General features: G+C 46.3%; 1 protein-coding gene across 1 annotated transcript in view; it reads right to left on the minus strand.

Moving 5' to 3' along the window:
- Nucleotides 1–23,500, minus strand: part of LOC135916752 (protein maelstrom homolog) — a 65,105-nt gene that overhangs the window by 26,034 nt on the left and 15,571 nt on the right. The window contains exons 9-12 of the mRNA XM_065450200.2: nt 22,878–22,995; nt 20,293–20,436; nt 3,980–4,025; nt 1,230–1,379 (exon numbers count right to left, since the gene is read on the minus strand). Coding sequence (XP_065306272.1) covers nt 1,230–1,379; nt 3,980–4,025; nt 20,293–20,436; nt 22,878–22,995 — 458 coding nt within the window. The remainder of the gene's footprint in view (nt 1–1,229; nt 1,380–3,979; nt 4,026–20,292; nt 20,437–22,877; nt 22,996–23,500) is intronic.

Here is a 23,500-nt window from a genome sequence, read left to right on the forward strand (position 1 = left end):
ATGGTGGGAGAAGCGCACTTGCGGGGCGCAGCTCAGCACGGAGTTTGATACATTGATATGGTGGTGCGCAGGAGTTCTATATACGCGAACAATAGCACTATACTTTTACATGGGTTTCCCAAGGGGATTTTTCAACCGTTCGATATAGGCAATAATTTGATATACCCGGGTTCGATATATCTGGGATCGACTGTATTACGCAAACACGCAAGACTTCCGTAAAACATTCATAATGCATTGATAGCACAAAGAATTTTCCTTTCCCTGCAGCCATGTTTCAATGCGCCACCAAACAGACCCACACTTCAACGACGCCGATGCTCAAACAGATTGCTTTAGCTTGGTTTTAGCTTTAGATAACTCAAGGCTGTGCGGTTGTCACTGAACACGAACATCCTACCAAATTTGGCGACTTCATTCGAAGCACGTGTTTTAGCGCAGCCCTTTCCTCTAACTCAACACCTGGTTCGCCAACGAGGCAGAAAGTGTTCCATTTCACCAGCTCTGCTCCGTCAAGGCACGCTTGTGCCGTGGCATTGCACCCAGTGGCAATGGGAGCTTTGGTGGCATTTTGCTGCTACAGACAAGACACGAGGCTTGTTCTCTCAATGGGCTATTTGACACTTTCGCATCAAAATATTTTTGTATGTTGCCTGTATGTTGTCTATGTTGCTTGTAGGCAACATTCATACATAAAGAGCAAACTAAATCAGCTTCATGCTGAAGGAAGCAGTACGAATGTCTGCTGAATTTCTTTTGATTTCAAGCTTTCAGTAAGCACTGTGGCACATGATGAAGTGCCAGTGGGGATGGAATTACCCAAAGTAACATGCTATCAAGTTCGAACTTTACGAGTTTTCTTTTCACACCAATGCATGGTTTTTGGCCAGGGACTTGAAGCCGAGTTTGATTGAAAGGTTGAATTAACGGAGGTTGAATTAATGGGAGCAAACTGCACAATAAGTTCAGCTAGTTGGAATTTGAACTTTTAAGAAATTTCCAGTGCTCAGCTGGAAAATAGGGAGTACAACAAAATGATATAAAGCTACAGGACAGAAGGTACACTTGTCCAACATTCGTACTGTCTTGCTTTCCATTATGCATTGGAAATGCATTGGAAATGCATTGGAAATGCATTGGAAATGAAGCTCTTAGTACTTCCTTCCTCGGTGGTTTTATAGTGCCGAGCTCTTGTTTCACGTCACTAAAGATGCTGTCCCACCACTCACCTGACGTGACGCTGGCTGTGTCACTCAACTCCGAGTAAGACGGCGTGCTGCTGGAATACCCGAAGTAGCCGGGGGGCTTGCGGCCCAGCATGGAGTCTCCTAAGGACGGGAACTCATCCACCAAGGAATCCACGGATGCACACGCCCCACCTGCACATTTCGACAGCAAACTCAGTTTAGCCTGTCTGTCCATATGCACACTCATCATCACCAGCCTACTTTATGTCCACTGCAGGATGAAGGCCTCCATCTGCAATTACTCATTACTTCCTCATTAATTCGAATTTCATGGGAGCATCATTTGACCATTTGGTCAAATTAGCAAAGTCAAATTGAATGTATCAAGAAAACAGTGAACAAATGCTTACTACATCAACATGATCTTATTTGCTCAATAAACCAGCAAATCCTGCTTTAGTTCGCGCAAAAGCAACGTGGAAGCTGCAACTGCCATCTCGGGACTGAATGGCGCTTGCAGAGGCGAAGGCCTTGTGACTTCCTTCACAGTGCGGCTGCAGCGCCTGACCCGCCTCTTCATTACAGCATGCACATCCCAATTTTTCACCAGTGAGATAACAAACCGTTTGTGCACGGCAATGCAGCCAGCTGGTTTGACGCCAGCATGTACCCCACGGCAGAATAGCTCAACATCCTCGACGGCTACTGCCGTGCTCGTGACATTGTGCACGCATTGCATTGAGTCGAAAGGAAACTACTGCTTGCCGTAACCACAGCGGCTGAAACCATGGTCGCTATCAACACAATCATGGATGGCAACTATGCAGCCCAGAAGGCGCGCGGCTGACACGGTGTCATGCATGATGGTAAGCAAAGGGTAAAGGTCATGGCCAAATAGGCACACTGCATTCTGCCACTGTTGTTCCTGTACCGTTTCTGCTGATGAAAATGGTGCTGCAAACCCTTCCGCTTGGTTTCTGTTGGATGATGCTGCCATTTCTGCGCTATTGCATCGCACAGCTACGGTGCTCTGCGCTCGCAGAGTTGTCCGAATTAGCCAGTGTATGGCCAAATACATCCGAAATGAACGATTTTGGTGAAATTAACTCCTGCACACACCTGCTGAGGACAGAGAACAAGTAGAAATGATTCGATTTTCCTATATGCCAGCAATTTCCTAATTTTATCACACCACCTAGTTCTCTGCCATCCTCAATTGCACTTGACTTGGAACCATTGTGTAACTCCAATGGTCCACCGGCTGTCTGCCCTATGCATATAGCCTGCTCAACCACTACAGCAGGCGTCAACTAGAATACTGGCTAATCCATATTGGCCTCAAATCCACACTGCCATCTTCCTGTGTCTTGAGATTGTGCCTAACATAATTCGTCCAATCATTCATTACACAGTCCTTATACAACTTCTCAAGCCTCTTTGTTAAACTCCAAGTTTCTGATCATATGATAGTAACAGTAGAATGCAATGATCGTAGTCAGTGTTAAGCTGTTGGTAAACACGTGGTAATGTTCGCAGTATGTGCTACAACCTATTCTTATTCTTTTGTAAATTTCATTCTTATGACCAGGATGCCCTGTGACTGAATGGCCCAGATAAATTGGCCACTGATGATGCAGACATCGGCTACAGTTTGTCTTTTGCACAAAACAGTGGTGGTAGAATAAACTGATGTCTTAATTTTAAAAGAACTTCTTGAGCAAATTGGTGCTTGAATTTCCTAGGTATACTTGATTATGGTGCAAAATAGACTTCGTGAAAAGGAACAGAAAAACGAAGACAATGAAGCACAAGTAGTGCTTCACTGTCTTCTTTTTTGTCTTAATTTTATATTTTGCGACAAGCAATGACCCCTTTCAAATTTATAGCACAAGCAAGAGAGCTGCCAGTACAAGGCCGTTAAGTTCAACTTGGAGCCCACATCTGGCCGTTGGCACGCTGCATGCGAGATGGCTCGGCCACATCAGACACATGTTAAAATTGGGTAAATACCATAATTAGGCATTGTGAGCTACGGCTATTGCTTGAAAACCTTCCTAGGTCAGGCTGAAAAATAGGTGTTTTCGACTGGAGACTTTTTATTACAGGTGTTCATACGACACTGTTCTCCAAGCTTCGCCAAGACAGATGCTGCGACTAAAAGAGGTTGCTATTGGGGTCAGGCGCATGTGTGCCGACTGGTCAGGTTTGAATTATCCGGCAAGGTCAAGTTTAAGATCGAGATAAAGAAAGTTTGGGCCCATAGAAATGCAAGGGTGCCGGCCAGAACCTTCGGCCTGGATTGAACCATGCGAGAAATCGAATTAAATGGAGTCGAACTAACAGAAGCCGCCTGTAATAGGGCTGCCTTACCTATCAATGTAAATTACTTTTGTATGCAGGTCTGCTGTCAAATTAGAAGTGGGAGTACTACAATTGTTGTTACCTCCTCTTGTTATTGTCATCATTCGTGCGTTCTTTTTGCTGCATAAGCACAAGATCACAGCATGGATACATTCGTGCCATTAATTCAGTTTGTAGATTTGAGCATTCCAGTCATCAGTCATCATACAAAAATAAGATGTACTCTTCTACTGTCAATATACCTTCAGGATGCACGCAACCTACCAACGTCCTTTAACAATTGTTTTCTCTCTGCATAGTTGAATGAGAACTGAAACCTCTCCCTTAAAAAAAAAAATTCGCAAGTTTGGCCTCCCAGCACCCTGTCCCAACATGCGTTTAGCTATGGGCTTGCTGCTGCAAGCACACCTTTCATCAAAGCGAAAACTCACCGGCCTTGGAAGGACCACGCTGTGGAGATGTAATCACTCTTGGGCCCTGGGTAAAGGCAAAGATAACCAAGCTGTGAAGACAAGCTCCGTGGAAGAAGGCAAAGCCAGTCGGCCTGCCTTAGGTGTTACAGAGGGACGACACTGAAGCGAAACACTAGATCAAGTTAAACTTGTAGTTTATTTTTCCAAAACATTTTCACTGACTTTGCGGCAAGAAGTTGACAATTATATGAGAAAATGGTCGAAGTTCACATATTTTCTAGACTATTAGTGACGCCTTTGTTTAGAAAATTTTTGCAGAAATAAGTGTTATTTAAAGCAAGACGAAATGTGATTGTGAACGCTCATACACTCATTCACAAAATCCCACACGTACCCACTTAGCGCACTAAATATCCGTAAATGAATTTTTTACGAGCTGCGAACTCTAGCAGAAAAATCATCTTCAACCAACTCCCTTCCCTCAGAGCTAAAAGAAAAAAATCAACCCTGCACCTCACTTGTAGGCTTCATCCTCTGGTACAGTCAAGAAGTTCAACTATGCCATTGGGTCACCATCATCGGCACCTGAATAACTTTTACAAGACGTTTTAGGCTCTTTGCAGCCACTGCCTCTGCATTGGGCTTGCTTGGAAAAGAAGTGCTCAATTTGGTCGTGCCAATGTGCATGGTTTTATATAAATACACGGCGCACTTTTGCATAAGATACACGAACGAAAATTTTTTGGGAAAAAAAAGATGCAACTTAAAGTCTGGAAAATCGGCACATTTTTACAATTTCATGCCGAGATCTCAGCTTTGGTACATTAGTATGACATCACAAGTTCATCTTATTTTTTCTTTTCTTTGCTGTCCCTCCAAGCTTCACCATTTAGGCACAGGTAAAACTTCACAAAAGCTGGCAAAAAACAAGCAGGATTCTAAATATTTTGTGCAGATTCAGGTGAAGTAAGGGTTTCAAAACATTATTTGTAATTTTTTACTGAAATGAATTAAATCTGACAGCCTCGCACCGTTTATTCTGCTAATTGCAAACCTAGAATTTGGCTTTGGATAGCTGCATCAGAACAACAAATCTAGTCTAAGCTCGTTACAACGGGCCCATGTACAACAGATTTTCGGATATAACAGACCGTTATTTCAGCCTTAGTTTGTTCTACCTATTTTATTAATGCAACGAAGTTCAATTTTAACGGACCATGCTACAACGGACTATCGGCTACAGCAGACGAAATTAGATGCAACTTTTGTCAAAATCGGGCGTATAAAATGTACCTTTGCCGTGTCGACACGGGCCGACGACTGACTTGCGAGGGTCAGCCGACAATCGCAGCTCAATATCATGCACGCGAGCCATATCAACTACGTGGCTTCTGTGCTAAATTCGTCACGGTCGGAGGAGAACAAGATCGACGCACTCATCAAGAAGAGCATTAAATGAGTAAAACATTAAACAGTAAAACATTAAATGAGTAAACGCGCACACTGTCTGCTACTGAGTCTTGTTATTGCATGCCTGTTATAATTAAAATAATTGGCCAGTCCAGGGACAGCTTCTTCCCACCGCTGGGGGCCACCTGCTGCCAAGGGGCAGCAACAGCAGCAGCCACAACATCAGAGGAAGGGCGGAGTCAAGGTGAGCTGGGGAGCAGGCCCTCCCAAGTCGCTGCTTCCGCACTCGGATAACAAAAATGACCATAACAATGAACTCAAACTACTAAGGGAAGAAACTAAGACTCTGAGGCACGAATTAGAGCAGCACATGAAAAGATCAGAGCAACTCGAGGAACACATTAAAGAATTAATCAGGGAGATGCGAGAGCAGAGGACAGGTAGCCCGCCGTGACAGCAGACCCCGCCAGTAATGGAGCAACAGCCAGAGCAACCAGAAAAGGAAACACTCGAAAAACAAATGCAGTTCTTTATGCAAAAAAAATTCACGGACAAATGAACTTACTACAACAGAAAGTTGTGATGCAAGATCAAAGTTTTCGCAATTACATCAAAACACGCAAAAGATAACAAATGAGGCCAGAGACAAACTCTACCATGAAAAAAGATTCGGCACCGAAAACCAAAGCACAGCACCAATCAAAGACAGACCATCATAGCTAGACACAACACATTAGATATCTGGCAGTGGAACTGCAGAGGCTATCGTAACAAACAAGGCCTGCTGCAGCAATTCATAATTTCACAGCAAAACTCTCCTGATATACTCACGCTGCAGGAGACGATCACCGTGCCGACGCTTAAGGGATACACGTGCCAGAAAAAAGGACGCACGGCTACCTTAATTAGCAAAAAACTAGTCGCCATAGCACATGATGAAATCCCGGGCACACGGGTAGAACACATCATGACAGGGATAATTCCAAAGAAAAAGAGGAAGGAGAAAAGAATGTTTATTATAACTCTATATAGTCCACCACGACAAAGGGATGGGGACCTTCAAAAACTTTTCATAGGGGCTAGCAAACTAGTTAAATCCAACACCCTGCTCATCGTGGGCGACTTCAATGCCCGTGGGCAGAGCTGGGGAGTACCAAAAAGACAACAAGAAGGGAGAGCAAGTTAGCGATGCAGCAGAAACCACAAATTGTATCCTACTAACGGATAAAAATCAAACGACGCGCCTAGGCAACAGTGTTAGCCCCGATACATGCCCAGACCTGACGTACGTCAGAGGAGCGACGCAAGCCATGTGGGAGAACCTGCTGGAGAATCTGGGTAGCGACGATTACATAATAAGAATGCAAATGTCAGCAGAAAGCATCAAGCGCAAGATAGGAGCAGCCAGAATAACAGATTGGAACGCCTTCCGCAAGGAATGCAAGCAAATGGAGAGGGGGATAACCTCCATAAAAGATCGGTGCAAGCAACTAAAGGACATACAACAGCAATACACCCAAGAGGTGGAAAGAACAGAGCGAACACCGGAGGTGGACTTGCGGCTCGTCAGGCTATGGGAGGCAAGACGCGGACTAACCAAAAGATGGAAGAAGCAGCGACTAAACAGGAAGCTAAAGAAAAAAATTCCAGAGGTTACCGAGGAGGCAGAGGAATACGCGGCCCAACTGGCAAGGCACAGCTGGCAATGGTTTAGCGACTCGCTAGACGGAACCCTTAGCACCGCAAAGACCTGGCGTACCCTCAAGGCTCTGATGGACCCAACCAAAACCAAGTCAGAAAGCAACAAAGCCATCCAAAGATTGGTTTACCAATTCGAAGGAACAGATGAAGAATTGCTAGAGAAAGTCCGCATAAAGTGCTACGGGCAAGATCAACCCGAGGCGTATACGGAGAGATACTGCAGCGAAGAGAACCCTAACCTGGACAGACCCATCACCAGGGAGGAAGTCTTCGCAGCAATCAAGGCATCGACCCGGAACATGGCGGCAGGCGCAGACAAAATTAAAAATGCACTCATCCGCAACCTAAGTGATGAGGCGGTCACACAGTTGACACACTTCTTCAATACACATCGGGAAGTGGGGACATTGCCAGAAGAATGGAAACATGCAGAAGTGGTAATGATTCCCAAGCCAGGGAAGAAGCTACAAGTAGAAAACCTACGACTGATATGACTCACTTCATGCCTTGGCAAGTTCTACGAGCGAATCGCGACAAGGAGGCTACAACCACATAAGGAAGACGAAGATCTGTACCCCCACAGCAATGTTTGGATTCCGCACCAAACTATCAACTCAAGAAGTCCTATTACAAATCAAGGAGGAGGTACTAAACAACATTCCCTACAACGGAGAAAACATAATAATGGCACTAGATGTCAAAGGAGCATTTGACAACATTAGCCATGCGGCCATCCTCAAAGGACTGGACGACCTCAACAGTGGACAAAGAATCCACAGGTACGTGACAGCGTTCCTATCAAACAGAACAGCCACGGTGGGATTAGGAGACCTGCGGACCAACAAGTTCCACACACCCAACAAAGGAACCCCACAGGGATCCGTAATCTCACCAATCCTCTTCAACGTCGCAATGATTGGATTAGACCAGAAGCTAAAAAGGATCGAAGGCATATGACATGCCATCTATGCCAACGATATCACCGTTTGGACCAACCAAGGCTCGCTCATCCAAAAAGAAGAACGTCTACAAAACGCAGCAACATGCGTGGAAGAATGCGTCAGGGAAAGAGGCCTCGCCTGCTCGACGGAGAAGTCCAAGCTCCTGAGAGTCAGACGAGGAAGGCGCTCGGAAGAGGAACTCAACGTCACCCTTGAAGGACAGAAACTACCAGAAAAAGAAGGCGTCAGAATTCTGGAAATGTGGGTGAAAAGTTACCAATGCTGCACACACACTATAAGCCTACTCAAGCAAGCGACAACACAGGTGGCACGCATGATCACTCGTGTATCACAAAAAAGAAGCGGCATGAGGGAGGGAGACACGGTCAAGCTGGTTAGGAGCCTCACAATCAGCCGAATCACGTACTCCCTCCCCTATTCCAACACAAACAAAGGCGAGAGGGCCCAGGCCGACGCCGTCATAAGGAAAGCCTACAAAACAGCTCTTCATCTGCCGGCCAACACCTCGACAGAGAAGCTGTTAGCCCTCGGACTCCATAACACGTTCAAGGAGCTCAAAGCAGCACAATTAGGGTCGCAGATACTCAGACTCCAGCAGACTACCACGGGCAGGAAGCTTCTAAAAAGGCTGGGACATCAAGAAATAGAAAGGGAAGAACAGAGAACGGCAAACTTACTAGATGAGTACCGCAGCACCATCAGGGTAGGGTTCTTGCCAAGAAACATGGACCCAAACCTACACGCAGCCAGGCGGAATGCTAGGGCAAAATATGTAGAGAAATATCTAGCAACCGAGGCCAACACGGTATATACAGATGCCGCGGTGTATCCTCGGAAACAAGGAACAGAGCAAAAACTGGTCACGACAGTAATTGGCTCGCACTATAAGATCACTTGCACGTCGGCGCGAGACTGTAAGGTAACTGAGGGAGAAGAAATGGCTGTTGCTCTAGCGGCCGCAGAGAGTTACCGTGCAAACAAATCCCTTACAACAATAACAGATTCTAAGGAAGCATGCCGTAACTACATCATTGGGAGAATTGGCCAAAAGGCGCTCCAAATCTTCCTATATGCTGGCCAACACGAAAGATGAGTTAGACAACATTTTCTGCATACTGGGAGACACTGAAATTGAGGGCAACGAGAGGGCCGATAGGACCGCTCACGAGCATACTAACTGAGCGGACCTAAATGGAGACCCCGAGGACTTCATGAGGGTGATCCCGACGTACTCCGAAATGCTAAATTATCATAGAGGAATGAGGGTCAATCCCCGCCCCACAACATGCTTAATCAACAAGAGGCAGCTTGCTGGCAGAAGCTGCAAACAGGAACCTTCCCAAATCTACACATACTAAGCAAAATGTTCCCAAACCAATACACGGACATATGCCCATGGTGTGGCACAATACCCACCCTTTATCATATCACGTGGGAATGCAGCAGAAACAACACATTCCACAATATAGAAAATCTGAGGGCAGAGCAGTGGGAGAGTATGCTCTCCAGCGGCAACCCCTGCCTCCAACGGGGCCTGGCACATCATGCCTGATGAGCAGCCACTCAGTGGTGCCCTGGAACAGGGGTGCCAACCCTGCAAGATGGGAGTCACTATCGACAAGAAGAAGATGGAAGCACTCGGTCTGACCGCTGAATTACTCTGTAAATTAGAGCTATCCTATCCTATCCTACTGCAATGAGTAATTTTCCAGAGCAGTCATTTATATTGTCTGCTAACATGGTGACGGCCTGGTGCACCGCCCTCGCAGTCCCGATAGTTCTCCGAGTTCCTGTAATTTAATTAGTTTAACCAATTTATTTCTGGGGTTTTATGTGACAAAACTGCAGTTTGATTGTGAGGCACGCCGTAGCGGGAAACTCTGAATTAATTTTGACCACCAGGGGATCTTTAACGTGCCCCCAATAAACAGGACATGGGCATTGCATTTTGCCCCCCCTCGAAATGTGGCCACGGCAGCCGGGATTTGAAGCTAGGGGAGCAAAGCAAATACTTTGGCTGATGTTTGTGAGTACAAAGCTTTGCGGCAGTGAAAGTGTTCCAGCACAGATGAGAACCAGCCGGAGGGGCATCACGTACTTTGCGTCGAATCGCAAGTTCGGCTACCAACATGCGAGTTGCGGGCTAAAACATCACCGACTGATGCCAAGAGGACCAGAACTTGCCGAGAAACACGAGCTTGCGCTTCGCATGCCAGCAGAACATTCCAACTGTATTAGCCGTGTGCAAGCGCCACATAGAGTAGCATTTCATTGCAGGTTCCAAGGAACGCCAGGTGGCGCCGAGGAGTGCAGACGTGTTCGCATCGGCTCTGTCAATAATCTTGCCTAGTAGCGGTCAAAATCATGTGACCACCACGGAATTCGCAGGATTTGTGTAGGAAGACACCAGGAACGCGCTGATACCCCCTTTTTTGACAAGTGGACCCGGTTTCCTCCAAGAAGATAAGACCACCTTTCGAGCATGCCGGCCCGCCACGCTAAGCCTAACGGTGTAGCGGAGCGCGGACCCCCGGCAGTCAGCTCCCGGCCCAAGCGTAGCGCCGCCACGGCCCAACTTCCAACGGACAACGACCCGGAAACAGCCCAGGACACCATGGACACGGATGACCAAGCCATCGAAACCGCGGGATCTGCGGCCGACGCTGAAGAGGACTTCCTCTCGCCTGACGAGGTGACACAGGGGGAATCAAACAGCGACGCCGACGACAACGAGGAGAAAGACACAGCAAGGGAAGACGACGAAGCCAAGAACGGTCAGTGGCAACTTGCACTATCTTTGCGAGAACGCAAAGGTTTAAGAAAACAATTGCGAGCAGCCACTGATGACAGCGGAGCTCGAGGCGACGGTGAGGGCAACAGCAGCTGCATTGCCAGGGCGCCTGCAGGAGAGCGAGCTAAACGCGGCGTAGCGTCTAGAAGAGCCCGACGGCGAAGGCGCGCGGCGCCGCTGCCCAGAAATGACATGAAAATTATCATGCGTCCCAAGCCAGGGCTAGTTGTAAAAGAACTCAAAATCTACGAAGTTGCGCGAGCGATAGAGCGTGCAAGCGGCGACCCGGCGACCTGCAGGAGCGATAAATTTTTGCTTCGCCTCCGCAACGGGTCAAACATAATCATTGTAAGTACCCCATACGAACAAGTGGCGGAGAAGATCGTGAAGATCAAAACGCTGGAGCTCAATGGCACTCAACATCCGATGAACACCTACATAACCACCCCTGAAGGGTACCTTAAAGGAGTGGTACACGGACTGGAACGCGAAACCCCAGAAGAGGAACTTTTAAGTCATCTCCGAGTGCGCACTCAAGGAGTGACGATCGTCCAAGCCCGGATGCTCGGCAAGTCTGAAACCGCAGTGATAACGTTCGATGGACCGATAGTGCCACGCTTCGTCTACTATTACGGTGGCGAAATGCCATGTGTGCCTTATCAGCCCACAAGACAATACTGCAAACTGTGTAAAAGTAAGGGACATAGAACGGACGTTTGTCCAACGCCCACGGCAAAGGCGTGCAGCAATTGTTGGCTAAGGGACCCTCCTGAGGACCACACCTGTGATCCAGAGTGTGCCCTGTGCGGGGGGGCTCATCCCACGGCGGCATCGGAATGCACCAAGAAACTCAAACGGGTCCCCCAAAGGGGCAGGCCACCACTGTCGCAACTTCTACGCCGACCACAAGCCAACGGCATCCTCAAGAGACGCTGGTTCAGCACGGACCGTGAGGACTCTGCATCACCAGATGGGGCCCGTTCCAGGTCCCGATCCAGTTCCCGATCCAGGTCCAGCTCCCGAGACCGCTCCAACTCCAGGGACAGTGGCCAAGAGAGGGGCCAAACAACAAAACAACAGCAGAAGAGCAAGAAGACTGTGAACAAAGAAGGCAAAAACAAGGTGAGCTGGGCAGCAATCGCCTCCCAACCCCCACACCAAACAACACAACTCACACGCCTAGAACGCGAACTAGAGCTCATGCGAGTGCGAATAGGAGACCTAGAAAGAGAAAATAGGCAATTGAAAAAGCAACAAATGCAGCAACCACAACGAGAACCTAAACCAGTTCAGACAGGACAGAAAGGACAAAAACTACCGAATTTAGAAGGCGACACCGTAATTACCTTGTCGATGTTGAAAGAAACCATAAAAGAAGTTATACCCACAATCGTTGAGCAGGTGATGATTCAGGTAGATCGAAAACTAGAAGCTCTGGACAAGAAAATCCAGGCACAACAAATAGAATTTACGAAAGCACTGAGAAAACATGCCACAGGCAGCAGCATAAGAGAAAAGGCAGAGAAAGTATACAACAGGCCAGGCTTGTCGGCCATGACCCAGGCGACACACAATGCCTAAACATCAAAAGCACGCTTCCGAAGAGTGCGAAATATGGCAGTGGAACTGCCGCGGGTTCCGGCGTAAAATGGGACAACTGTCGCAGCTGGTGATGACACAAAACAGATCACCAGCTATCATTGCATTGCAAGAAGCCGGAACAAACCCAAAATTACAGGGATACGAAACCTTCAATACCGAAGGTGAAAACTGGAAGGTCGCAACATTGGTGGACAAGAAAGTAACGGCAATATGTCACAAATCCATAGAAGGAACGGACATTCCGCATATAATAACCGAAATCACATATAAAGGCACCAGAGGAAAGAGTGCCTTCATAATTAATGTCTACAGCCCGCCGAGTCAGAAAAGAGCAACGTTCGACAAACTATTTCAAGAGGCCGCAAAAATGGCGAAGGGGAGACCTCTAGTGATAGTTGGGGATTTTAATGCCAGGCACTCAAGCTGGGGGTATCCAACCCAGAACAATAAAGGCAAAAATATCATGGGACAAATAGAAGCGCTCGGCATGACACTTCTAACAGACCCTGCAATGCCAACAAGAACAGGGAATAGTATCTCCGCAGACACAAGTCCGGACTTAACAATAACCAAAAATTGTCCAAATGCGGAGTGGTGCAACACCCTCGAAAATCTAGGCAGTGACCATTGCATTATAAGCACCACAATCCGCACAGCTCAAATCCGTAAACAAATAGGTACAGCTAAAATAACCGACTGGCGGGCGTACAGAGAATCACTTAAAGAACATACCACGGACATAAACGATTTAGATAATTGGTGCGAATGCATACGAAATATAAAGCAGAAACATACCAAAACCATCACCAGGACAGACAAAACACCTGAAGTGGACCCTCACCTATTGCATCTGTGGAATGCAAGACGAAGCCTGACCAAAAGATGGAAGCGACAGAAATGCAACCGCAAACTCAAAATGAAAATCAAAGAAATAACCCAGAAGGCCGAGGAATATGCTAATCAACTTACAACAGCCAACTGGGAACGCTTCTGTGGATCACTTAATGGAACCCTAGGGACCGCAAAAACGTGGAACATCCTCAGAGGAATGATCGACCCGCTCAAAACCAGACGCGAAGGACAAAAGAACTTGGAGCGATTGCTACACTCGTACCCAGGCACAAAAGAAGAACTCCTACAGGCAGTCCATAGAAAATGCTTCGGTAACAAAGCCCCGATACCCCCATACCAAGCTGATTACATCGGACACCCAAACCCAGAAATGGATGAACTCTTCACGGTAGCAGAAGTTAAAGCAGCAATCGCCAGTACAAAACGGAACACAGCGGCAGGGGCAGACCAAATATCAAATGCCATGATTAGAAACATGAATGATGAAGCCATAACAGCCCTTACGAACTTTATAAATGATCATTGGGTCAAAGGAACGATACCACAGCAATGGAAACATGCTGTGATAATCATGATTCCAAAACCAGGGAAGAAATTTACTTTAGACAACCTTAGGCCCATCTCTCTTACATCATGCCTAGGAAAGGTGTTCGAAAGATTAGTAAACACTAGACTCCAACGTCACCTTGAAGAAAACAACTTAATGCCTGATACCATGTTTGGCTTCAGACCACATCTGTCAACACAGGACATACTCCTGCTTTTAAAGGAGGAAGTCTTAACGAACGTCCCCAAGGCCGGAGAACACATTGTCATGGCTGTCGACATAAAAGGGGCCTTCGACAACGTAAGTCACAAAGGGATACTGGATGGACTTGCAGAGACCAGCTGCGGTCAAAGGACGTACCAGTACATCCGAAGCTTCCTCAACCAGAGAACAGCAGTTATAAAAGTAGGAAATGATGAATCTGAAGTCATCCATCCTCCCAACAAAGGAACGCCACAGGGTGCGGTGATTTCGCCTACTCTCTTCAACATAGCCATGATTGGACTAGCTAAAAAACTCCAAGAAATCCCCGACGTCCACCATTCCCTATACGCGGATGATATAACGATATGGATAACCAAGGGCAACTTGGGAGAGAAGGAGGAAAAGCTCCAATGGGCAGCCAATATAATAGAAAACTATACGCAACAAAGAGGACTCCAGTGCTCTGCGGAGAAGTCGGAACTCATTCGCCTCACAAAAACAAAAAAACAAAGAACTGACCCGAGACTCAAACTCGAGATCAGGCTGGATGGGAAAATTATTCCTGAGAGGTCAATAGTAAGAGTGTTGGGGATGTTGCTGCAATCTAATGCCAGATGTTTACACACTTTAAACACGATCAGAAAAACAACGCAACAAATTAACCGGATGATAGCCCGTGTGGCTCATAATCGGACAGGAATGGGGGAACAAGACACCCTCAGACTGGTGAAAAGCCTGGTCATCAGTAGACTAATGTACTCCCTTCCTTACCATACCATGAACAGGGAGGAAGAAGAAAAGGCTGATACAATAATACGGATGGCATATAAGACAGCCCTGAGGTTGCCACGCAACACTTCAAATGAGAAGCTTCTAGCCCTCGGCCTCCACAATACATTTCATGAGCTGGTTGAGGCCCAACTCATAGCGCAGAGGAGTCGATTAGCGCAAACGACAGTCGGCAGAGCTCTTCTCCTAAGAGTCGGCCTTGGAGGATGCATACAAATACACCAAAACGCCAAAGGTCTACCCTGCCATATTAGAGATTTGTATGGGGTATCACCAATACCACAAAACATGGATCCGACATTACACGCAGGAAGGAGAAAAGCTCGAGCAGAATACATAGACAAAACGACAAAATACTCGGACACTGCACGATTCACGGATGCTTCACCATATCGGGCCAACGCAAAGAACATGGTGGCAGTTGTCGTAAACCGTAAAGGGAAAATCACGGCCTGTGCTTCCGTTTCCCGAGCAACCATTTTAGAAGCCGAAGAGATAGCCATCGCCTTAGCTATACGAGAAGGCATAGAGCGCAATGCTCCACTAACAATAGTCACAGATTCTCAGGCCGCATGTAGAAACTATCAGAGGGGACAGATCAGCGCGAGGGCATGCCGGATACTTACCGAAATCAACAGAGACCTTGACGTCAGGTATACCCAAACGATAACATGGGCCCCGGGACACGAGGGTGTTACTGGGAACCTCCATGCAGATGAGGTGGCTCGAGGTTTTACTAATTGCCGAGCTGCCCATGGCAACATGGTGGAGGACCCGACACCCATCGATCCAAGTTCTCAAGCGATCTTGCAGCACTACAGGGAAATCAGAAGGCTCTACCCAGCCCCGCATAGGAACCTTTCAGCCATGGACTCAGCGACGTTACGCAGACTCCAAACAGACACATACATAAACCTACATAAATTGCACATATACTACCCAACAGCATACAAGGACATATGCCCGTGGTGTGGGAGCACACCAACGCTCTACCACATCACATGGGAGTGCACAGCTCACACAGAAGAACAAGAAGATAATAACACGAGAGCGAGGTGGGAGGCATTGCTATCCAGCTCCGCCCTTGGGGATCAGCTCAGGCTCGTCCGCAGGGCAGAAAGGATGGCGAGGGCCAGCGGTGCCTTGGAATAGGGGCCCGACCACACGGCGTTACCCCGTTTCAGGGGCAACGAAGTTTTTTTTCAACAAATAAAGTTTTGTTCTTCTTCTTCCAAGGATGCATCTGCGCCTAATGAATGGCACTGTTCCTTCGATGGTAATCAACACTGTAGCAGAAGAAAACTCCCACACAAAGAAGGAGCACGACTTCGATGGGATGCTGGTCGCTAAAGCATTCCCTGAAGAGACAGTGAGCCAAGCTTGCACACGCTTCAAGCAATTGATAAGATGCTAATGAAAATGACGCATGTTGAACAAGTGAAGAACAAGTATTGTACACAAGCAAGGAAGTGAACCCGTTCAAAGGCAGTCAACCAATTAATTCTGTTTGAGAAGCTTGGAGACGTTTTGTGAGTGCAACGACAGATATCAACAGTCACATAGCAGAATAAAATTCACCTTCAAGTGCAGCGTTCACAGTTCACAAGGAAACGACTACAGCATACCATGTAGCTGGCATATTTTGTCTTTTTTCCAGTTCAAGCATTCTGGACTGGTCACTTGTGAGCAGCACAAAATCGAACATATGAACAGCATCGTCAAGCTAATGGCTCCCCTGCACTTCACTGTGATGAGCAAGAACTTGGCTAACCTGTGAACTCCAGAAAAGAAAAAGCACCTGACACTATGCTATATGTATTCCGAATGCTGTGATGCAGTGTTACGTTTCTGTTCAGGCTATAGGTGGTTCAAATGCTTGGCGTTGCTCATTACACGTAGGACCTCAGAATAAGCCTAATTTTAGCAGTGTGCTAATATCACAATTTTCGAATATGAATTGAATACGAATACTTGGCTTCGAATATTGAATCATATAGTGCATAATGATATGCACGTGATATATTAGCAAGTTGAGTTAACTTGTTATTTTTAAATATTCCAATTACATTGTCAAAGTTAAACATCTAGACTACTAACCCATTATATACTAAAGCATTGTGTATTTGGCTCATGTTAGCTTGGAAATTTTAGTAATTCGCACTAGCAGTCCTCTTCAGACTGCACCTTATTATACCGCATAAAATGCCCATAAAATTGAAGGCATTTGACTCTGTGCCCATTGTCACTCATCGCACTTGCTGTCAAGCAGTAAGCTCAGAATTGGGGACAGCGCTGTAAAAAAAAAAAAAAAAATGTACCCTCGCTTTCCGCAAACTTGTGCCCCTTAGTACTGAGAGACTCGCTTTCCCGCAGCGTTTATACGCTTAAGGCCCGTTTATAGTCCCACGTTATCGGCGCACGGGCGAGCGTCGTTCGCAGTCAGTCACGATACGTCGGTTGCACTGCGCCAGCCGAGATGCGATCCCCTCTATACTTCAACGCGCGCGCCGTAGGCTGCTATCTTCGGAGCATGCGCAGAAGGTTCACCAAGTCGCACGCCGTCCGCAAAAGCCGTCTGCGGAGTTGTGTTGGCGCCTTTTTCTTCGCGCACAATGCGTTGTGGTGCCAGAGTTCCGCCGACTTCGACGCGCGAATGGCTCAGGAGCCATATCGGCGCCGGGCCTGTCGGGGCGCGTTGGAAGCCGCCGGTTACGTTGGCTGCGCCGGTGCGCCCGACTATAGAGGGGTCGTTTTCGCCAACGTGACGTAGCGTGCGCGTGTGCGCACGCAGGCGTTACGTCGCGACTATAAACGGCCCTATAGTGGCCAAGTGTGCTTTACAGGCAAAGTTTTGCTAGCAGCACGAAATTGCCCCAGTATTCTTAGATTAGATTAGATAGAAACAAATGCTAACAACAGTGTCTGCTCCCGCATAGCAAGCGATATATTCGATTTGATTCGAATATATATTTTCCGAATCAAACACGAACATTAAAAATATAATATTCTATAATATTAGAACTTCTCGAACATTCGCACACCCCTACCTATTACATTTATATATACGTAAACAGCCATCAAGAGTCCGAACTATTATTTTGCATATGCTACAAGCTGCTACTCTCATCATAGATCATTCAGTTAATCATAAATCACCAAACAAAGAAACATATCTTTTTTAGAAAAAAACCACATTTCTATTGGCAAAAAAGGTTTACTTATTTGGAAACTTGTACAGCTCAACACAAAACTACCACACATCTCGTTTATAACAGCACCATACAGGCAAAAAAGCAAAGCCAGAGAGTTTAGTTCGGCGAACATCAATATTTATTCAATTGTATTTTACATTACTTCAAATCAAGTCATTTTCATTACGCATTGTGTGGAATACGAATACAGTGCAGTCCACTTACAACGATATCGAGAAAGACGAAAAATATGATAGTTATAACCGATTATCGCTATATCTGGACTGCAATGAAAAAAAAAAAAAAGCACGGAACATACCATTGCAGCTGCGAATTCACTACTTGCTCTAAAGAATAGATGATGTAGAAAGTAGGCCGTGAAAAACAAACTTTATTTCTAGCGCCAATGACCGTGTCAAGGGTTAGGCGCACCGAAATAGTCCGAAATCTGCACTTGCTTTTGCGGCAGCTTCAGCTTCACAACCGCGGTGTGCATGGATTCCAGCTGCTGCGCGAACACTGGCGGCAATCCTTTAGCATGCATAAAATCAATTAAGGAGTCGATCGACGATAGTGCACTTTGTGTGGACATCGAGGTCGGGGTCAAGGAGCAACTGTCAATCTCGTTGTCACTGTCGCTGCTGCCGTCGCCACCGTCGCACAACTTTGCCGTCTGTCGAGACAGCACATCTTCGACGATCACCTCGTCGGTGACCTCATAGCAGAATGAGGCAGCACGGTCTACATTCAAAAACTCCTCCTTCAACGCACCACCTGTGTCACCAGTAGGAACGAGCTCCCAGAACTCGGTTTTGTCAGCGGCTTCCACCGTGTTGGTCTCAGTGGGTCGGGGAAGTTCGTCCTTGCGCACAAAGCCCGACTTTTTGAAGCAATTGTTGATGAACCACTGGTAAAGCACCTCTTCAACATCGGCATACAAAGGGTAGGGTCTCTAACTCTTTTCCGCTGATCGGCATGGCCGCTGATAGCTCCTGCCTTCACAATCGCGGTGCTCCCTGTTTTCAAGATGGTTGATATCGTTAACTGAGCGAGCTCATACTTCTTCACAAGGACGCTCACCTTGAAGCTGCATTGAGAGTCCCGCAAAATATCTATCTTCATGTCAAACGACACAGCTTTGCGCTTTGTCGGTGCCATCTTCGAACTTTGCAGCGTGCAACCGTTGGTTGCACGCTGCTTCGGTGGCGTCAGCCTGCTATCGCGAGAGACGCGGGACCGGCGCCACCGCGCCGCTTTGCTTGTCACTTTTTTTTTCTTTCTCTCTCTTTTGGAGCGACTGTGGCCGACGCGCATGAAGCAGCTAGCACCATCTTGTGGCGCGCTGCACATACTCAGCTATTCTCCAGTGCGCGGGCGGGGCAGGACGCGCTGCGCTGTAATGGCGGCAGATACGAACTTACGAAGGTAAACATCGCCTCGTCTCGACATCGTTCGTTTCAAGGAACTAAGCAAAGCAAATGTTACGATTATTTGGCACGGAAAACGCCGTCTAGACGGCAAAATTTTGATTGTTATATCCAATATGCGGTGAATAACCTATCGTTATAAATGTTTTTTTTTCCCCATAGACCTAATGCATAAAATGACACTCTCGTGTCGACTCATCGTTATAACCGATATATATCGTTATATGTGGTATTGTTATAAGTGGACTGCACTGTATCCCCTGTGCAAATTACATTCACACACACAGCACCTATATACCGATTCAAACAAATTTCAACTCCAGCTCTCCCTTTATAAGAATTGATGAAGGGCTATTTCGTCATGTGCAGAATTTGTGCTGCTCTTCGTAGACTCCATTTTACCATGTTTACAGAACAAAAGCTGCGTTAAGAGCTCTATATTTTTGCCTCTCGAACCGCAAAGCAAAGGACGAGGCAAGCACGTTACCTTCACAAGTGACAGCGCTCCGCTGCATTCAGTAATCTTTAACTGTCTGCAGCGTCACTGTGAAGACAGTTTTCAGTTTTAAATACAGTGATAAATATGGTGCATCTGAACTGTAATATGGCCGCAGCAGCACAACAACACGTGCCGCTTGCTACGGGCCTCTGACTGCGATTCCACGCTTGTCGCCAGGAACGAGCAAAGCGCCAACCGCACACCTAGCCACCGTAGCTGGGTCTCTGTTTGGCTGCAAATAATGGTTTAGCTCCAATTTTTCTATTCAGTCCCAGTTCGATTCGACACCCTGTCTGCAGTGTCCCTGCACGTAGCAATAGCACAGTTTCCGCAAAACTACGGAAGAGCCTTTATACCCTTTGTTCGGCGTAGTAGTCTTCGACCCGCCTGGTCTCCCTTGGCAAGGGTGGTGCCGGAGCGCTTGACCGCTGGTAATACGACGAGCCATGGTCTCCGCTGGCCCCAAGGGGCCGCCGCGACGCACCCATGCGAACTGGCTTCTGAGTTGAGAAAGCATAGGGGCAGAACGATCCACAGTATTAGCAAAATACTCGAGTCAACCCCTTGACCAAACCACATGAGCAAATGGGTATGTCAAACAAAATGACCACACTCTCTCCATTTTTCTTTCTTCTTTCAAACCTTTTGCCTTTAACGAAGACAATGAACTTGATTTCATTTACTAATCACCTGCTCATTTACTTTGCTACACTCCAAATAAAGCTCTTATATTCTGCTAAACCTGTTGGAGAGTCCACTGAAAATTTGCTAAGGAAAATCTCAATGACTAATACAGCAGAACCTCATTCATACATTTAGGAATAAAAAGCAAGAAAAAAACATTTACTAACTGGGAAAACGTACGATCCGAGGTCATTAAAAAATTTGGCACACTCAACTGTAGCTGACTTATGTACGTAATGCAAAGCGGTGCGCAAATTGTTGCAGCATGAGACGCCAACACTACCCGATCTTGTAGGGTCCAAGCTGCTCAAGACGCGCACTCTTTCTGTGGCTTTGGCAAGCTTACGTTTGCACTCCTCGAAGTCAGCCTAGGTCAGAAGCTTCTTTGGGTGGAGCCTTTTGACGGGAAGTTCTGACATGCCCACTCGGAGAGAATTGTTGTGGCACAAGATGCTGACGCGTGTTGAGGTCGTAGGGCCCGAGCAAACCGAGCGCGTTTGGGTCATCACCTATTAAACGTGTGCAACATGCTTCCTACTACGTCACACTCACAGTGAAACAGTTATAGGTGAAAATGCTTATCACAATGCGTTGGCAGCGATAGATAGCCGCAAGTGGCGATGTCCAAGGACCATCAAAGATATTTGATAGTACCGGAATAGGAAACCGAACGCGTAGCGGCATTTTCAAGGGGCACGGGCTGGCGAGTACTGTGGGGAAGCTGCTGTTGCGTTCACCTACTGCTCTGGATCGTGCGTGCCTCGCAGCTTTTCTTGTTTCCGAGGGATTCAGCGGCCGGAAACCATATCCTGCAACCTTTCAGCATGTTGGCACAGAAATATCGTGTTTTCCCGGAATGTATTACCCGGCAAACAAGAGGCGTAACTGTATTGGTATGTTTTTGTGTTCTCGGTCCAGAATGTTTGCCGCCGCAAAATTGTACAAAACGGGATCACATCAATGAGGTTCTACTGTACATATCTGCTAATCAAATCATCCAGACAGGACACCAGGAGGGGGGCGGAAGTGGTATGGCACTTGTTTAATATTGCCCAAGCCTTCACAGACGTCTTTTGAAAGATACATGTGTGCTTTATTAACGTTAATCCACCGTTAACCCACACATGGGACAGCAGACATTGACAGGCAACATATTGTTTGGAGATCACAGTGACCTCATCACTTGCATTGCTGTTGCTCATTTTTGCCTGCTACAGGAACTTTTCAGCACTAAACTTATTCGAAACAATCATCTCGCTGGCATTCTTTCACCAACGGAAGACTTCAGAGGGTATGGTCAAACAGATTTTCACTCGAGTATCGTTTCCATACCATACTCATTGTGCGTTACTACTGGAATCCTGCGGAACCGTAACAATTCATCCGTAACGTGAGTGCTTCTAATTGTCCTCAGTGTACATCGATTCTTAGTTCCTTCAAAATGTACAAAGAATGTTTACAAGTCTGCGAACGTTATGGGTCCAGCACCTTCGTGAAGCATAAAAAAAGATTGAAAGTAAAAAAATAAACATCACGTCAGTACTCCTTTAAAACGCCAAAAAAGTTAAACGAAAACTAGCAATGCCTTCCCAAAGGTGTTGGCATAAATTATGTGGATTTATGCAAGGAAACATTATCCCACATGCACTGTGATCTGCTAAAGATTTTAGTCTACTAAGAAAAACAGCATTCAAAATTCACTCCTTGCTGAATATGGATGTTTGCTGCTACACAAGGCAAAAGTGCCCTAGATCTAGCAGAAAATGTAAAACAACAACACTGTTTATACGAACAAAAAGAAATGAGGGGGCCCCAATTTTCTGTTACTAGCCACCTTTGAAGTCAACAGACTTCAATAAAACCAAGCAAAACATAGGGGTATTACCTGTGCATTTTTATATGTTATAACTTAATTGAAGTGCATACATTTCAATTAAAACTTTTTTTTTTGTACACTTTTATTAAAAAGCAGTTTATGTTGAAATTTGGACGTAGTCCCACAGAAATGTATAAATTAAATTTAAGAAACCACCCAATTTCCCTGTTCTTACATGTAAATTAAAAGCAGTTTACATTTCCACTTCGAAGAATTGCAGTACAAATGCTTACATTTCAATTAACAGAACAGTCAATGTCCTCCTGTGCTTTTCTTGGCTTTGTCGCATTCATATTCTTGTTGAACATTGCTCGTATGCAACTCAATGCATTCATCATCTGCTTCTATACCACCAGCTCAAAAGACAGTGAAGTCACCCACCAGGTTCATCTGGGAGACTTCGAAGTTGAGCGATGGGTCGAACCTCGGTGGGAGATGCTGGTAGTCGATGCAGCGCTCGATCCGGTATGCGTTGAGCAGGGCATTTGACATTTTGTACCTGCACAACCACAAGAGGGATCAACGTTGATGGTGCAAATGTAGCTGTTCCTCCAAGCAAGGTATTAAAAGGGTGTGTGAGTATTCATTTTAGAGGCTAAATCAAATATTAATCAATAGTACAAGAAGCAAATTGCACATTCAATACTTTTCAAGTAGTTTTCGAAGAGCGAACAACTAGCCTAACTGTCATAGCGGGATGATCCACGTTCCCCCAATAGAACTCTGTTGAGCAGTTTTTTATCTTTCCTCAAACAGATTTGTAGAGCCCTTCGTAATCATTCTTTTCTTTGGCATGTCCAGACCACTGAAGTGTCCAGGTGCTAAGGAGATCCATGGCTCTCATGAACCTAGCAAAGAAAAGTTACAGAGTGACTACAGTGAAATCTCATAACTACGAATTTCATAAACAACTTTTCCAGACTAACAATGGTTCGAAAAATCCCCCGACAGAAGCCCATTACCTTAATGTAGAAATGTTTCAATGCTATGAATTTCAGAACACC

Source organism: Dermacentor albipictus, chromosome 4 (assembly GCF_038994185.2).
Source record: "Dermacentor albipictus isolate Rhodes 1998 colony chromosome 4, USDA_Dalb.pri_finalv2, whole genome shotgun sequence".
NCBI classification, from domain to species: Eukaryota; Metazoa; Arthropoda; class Arachnida; order Ixodida; family Ixodidae; genus Dermacentor; species Dermacentor albipictus.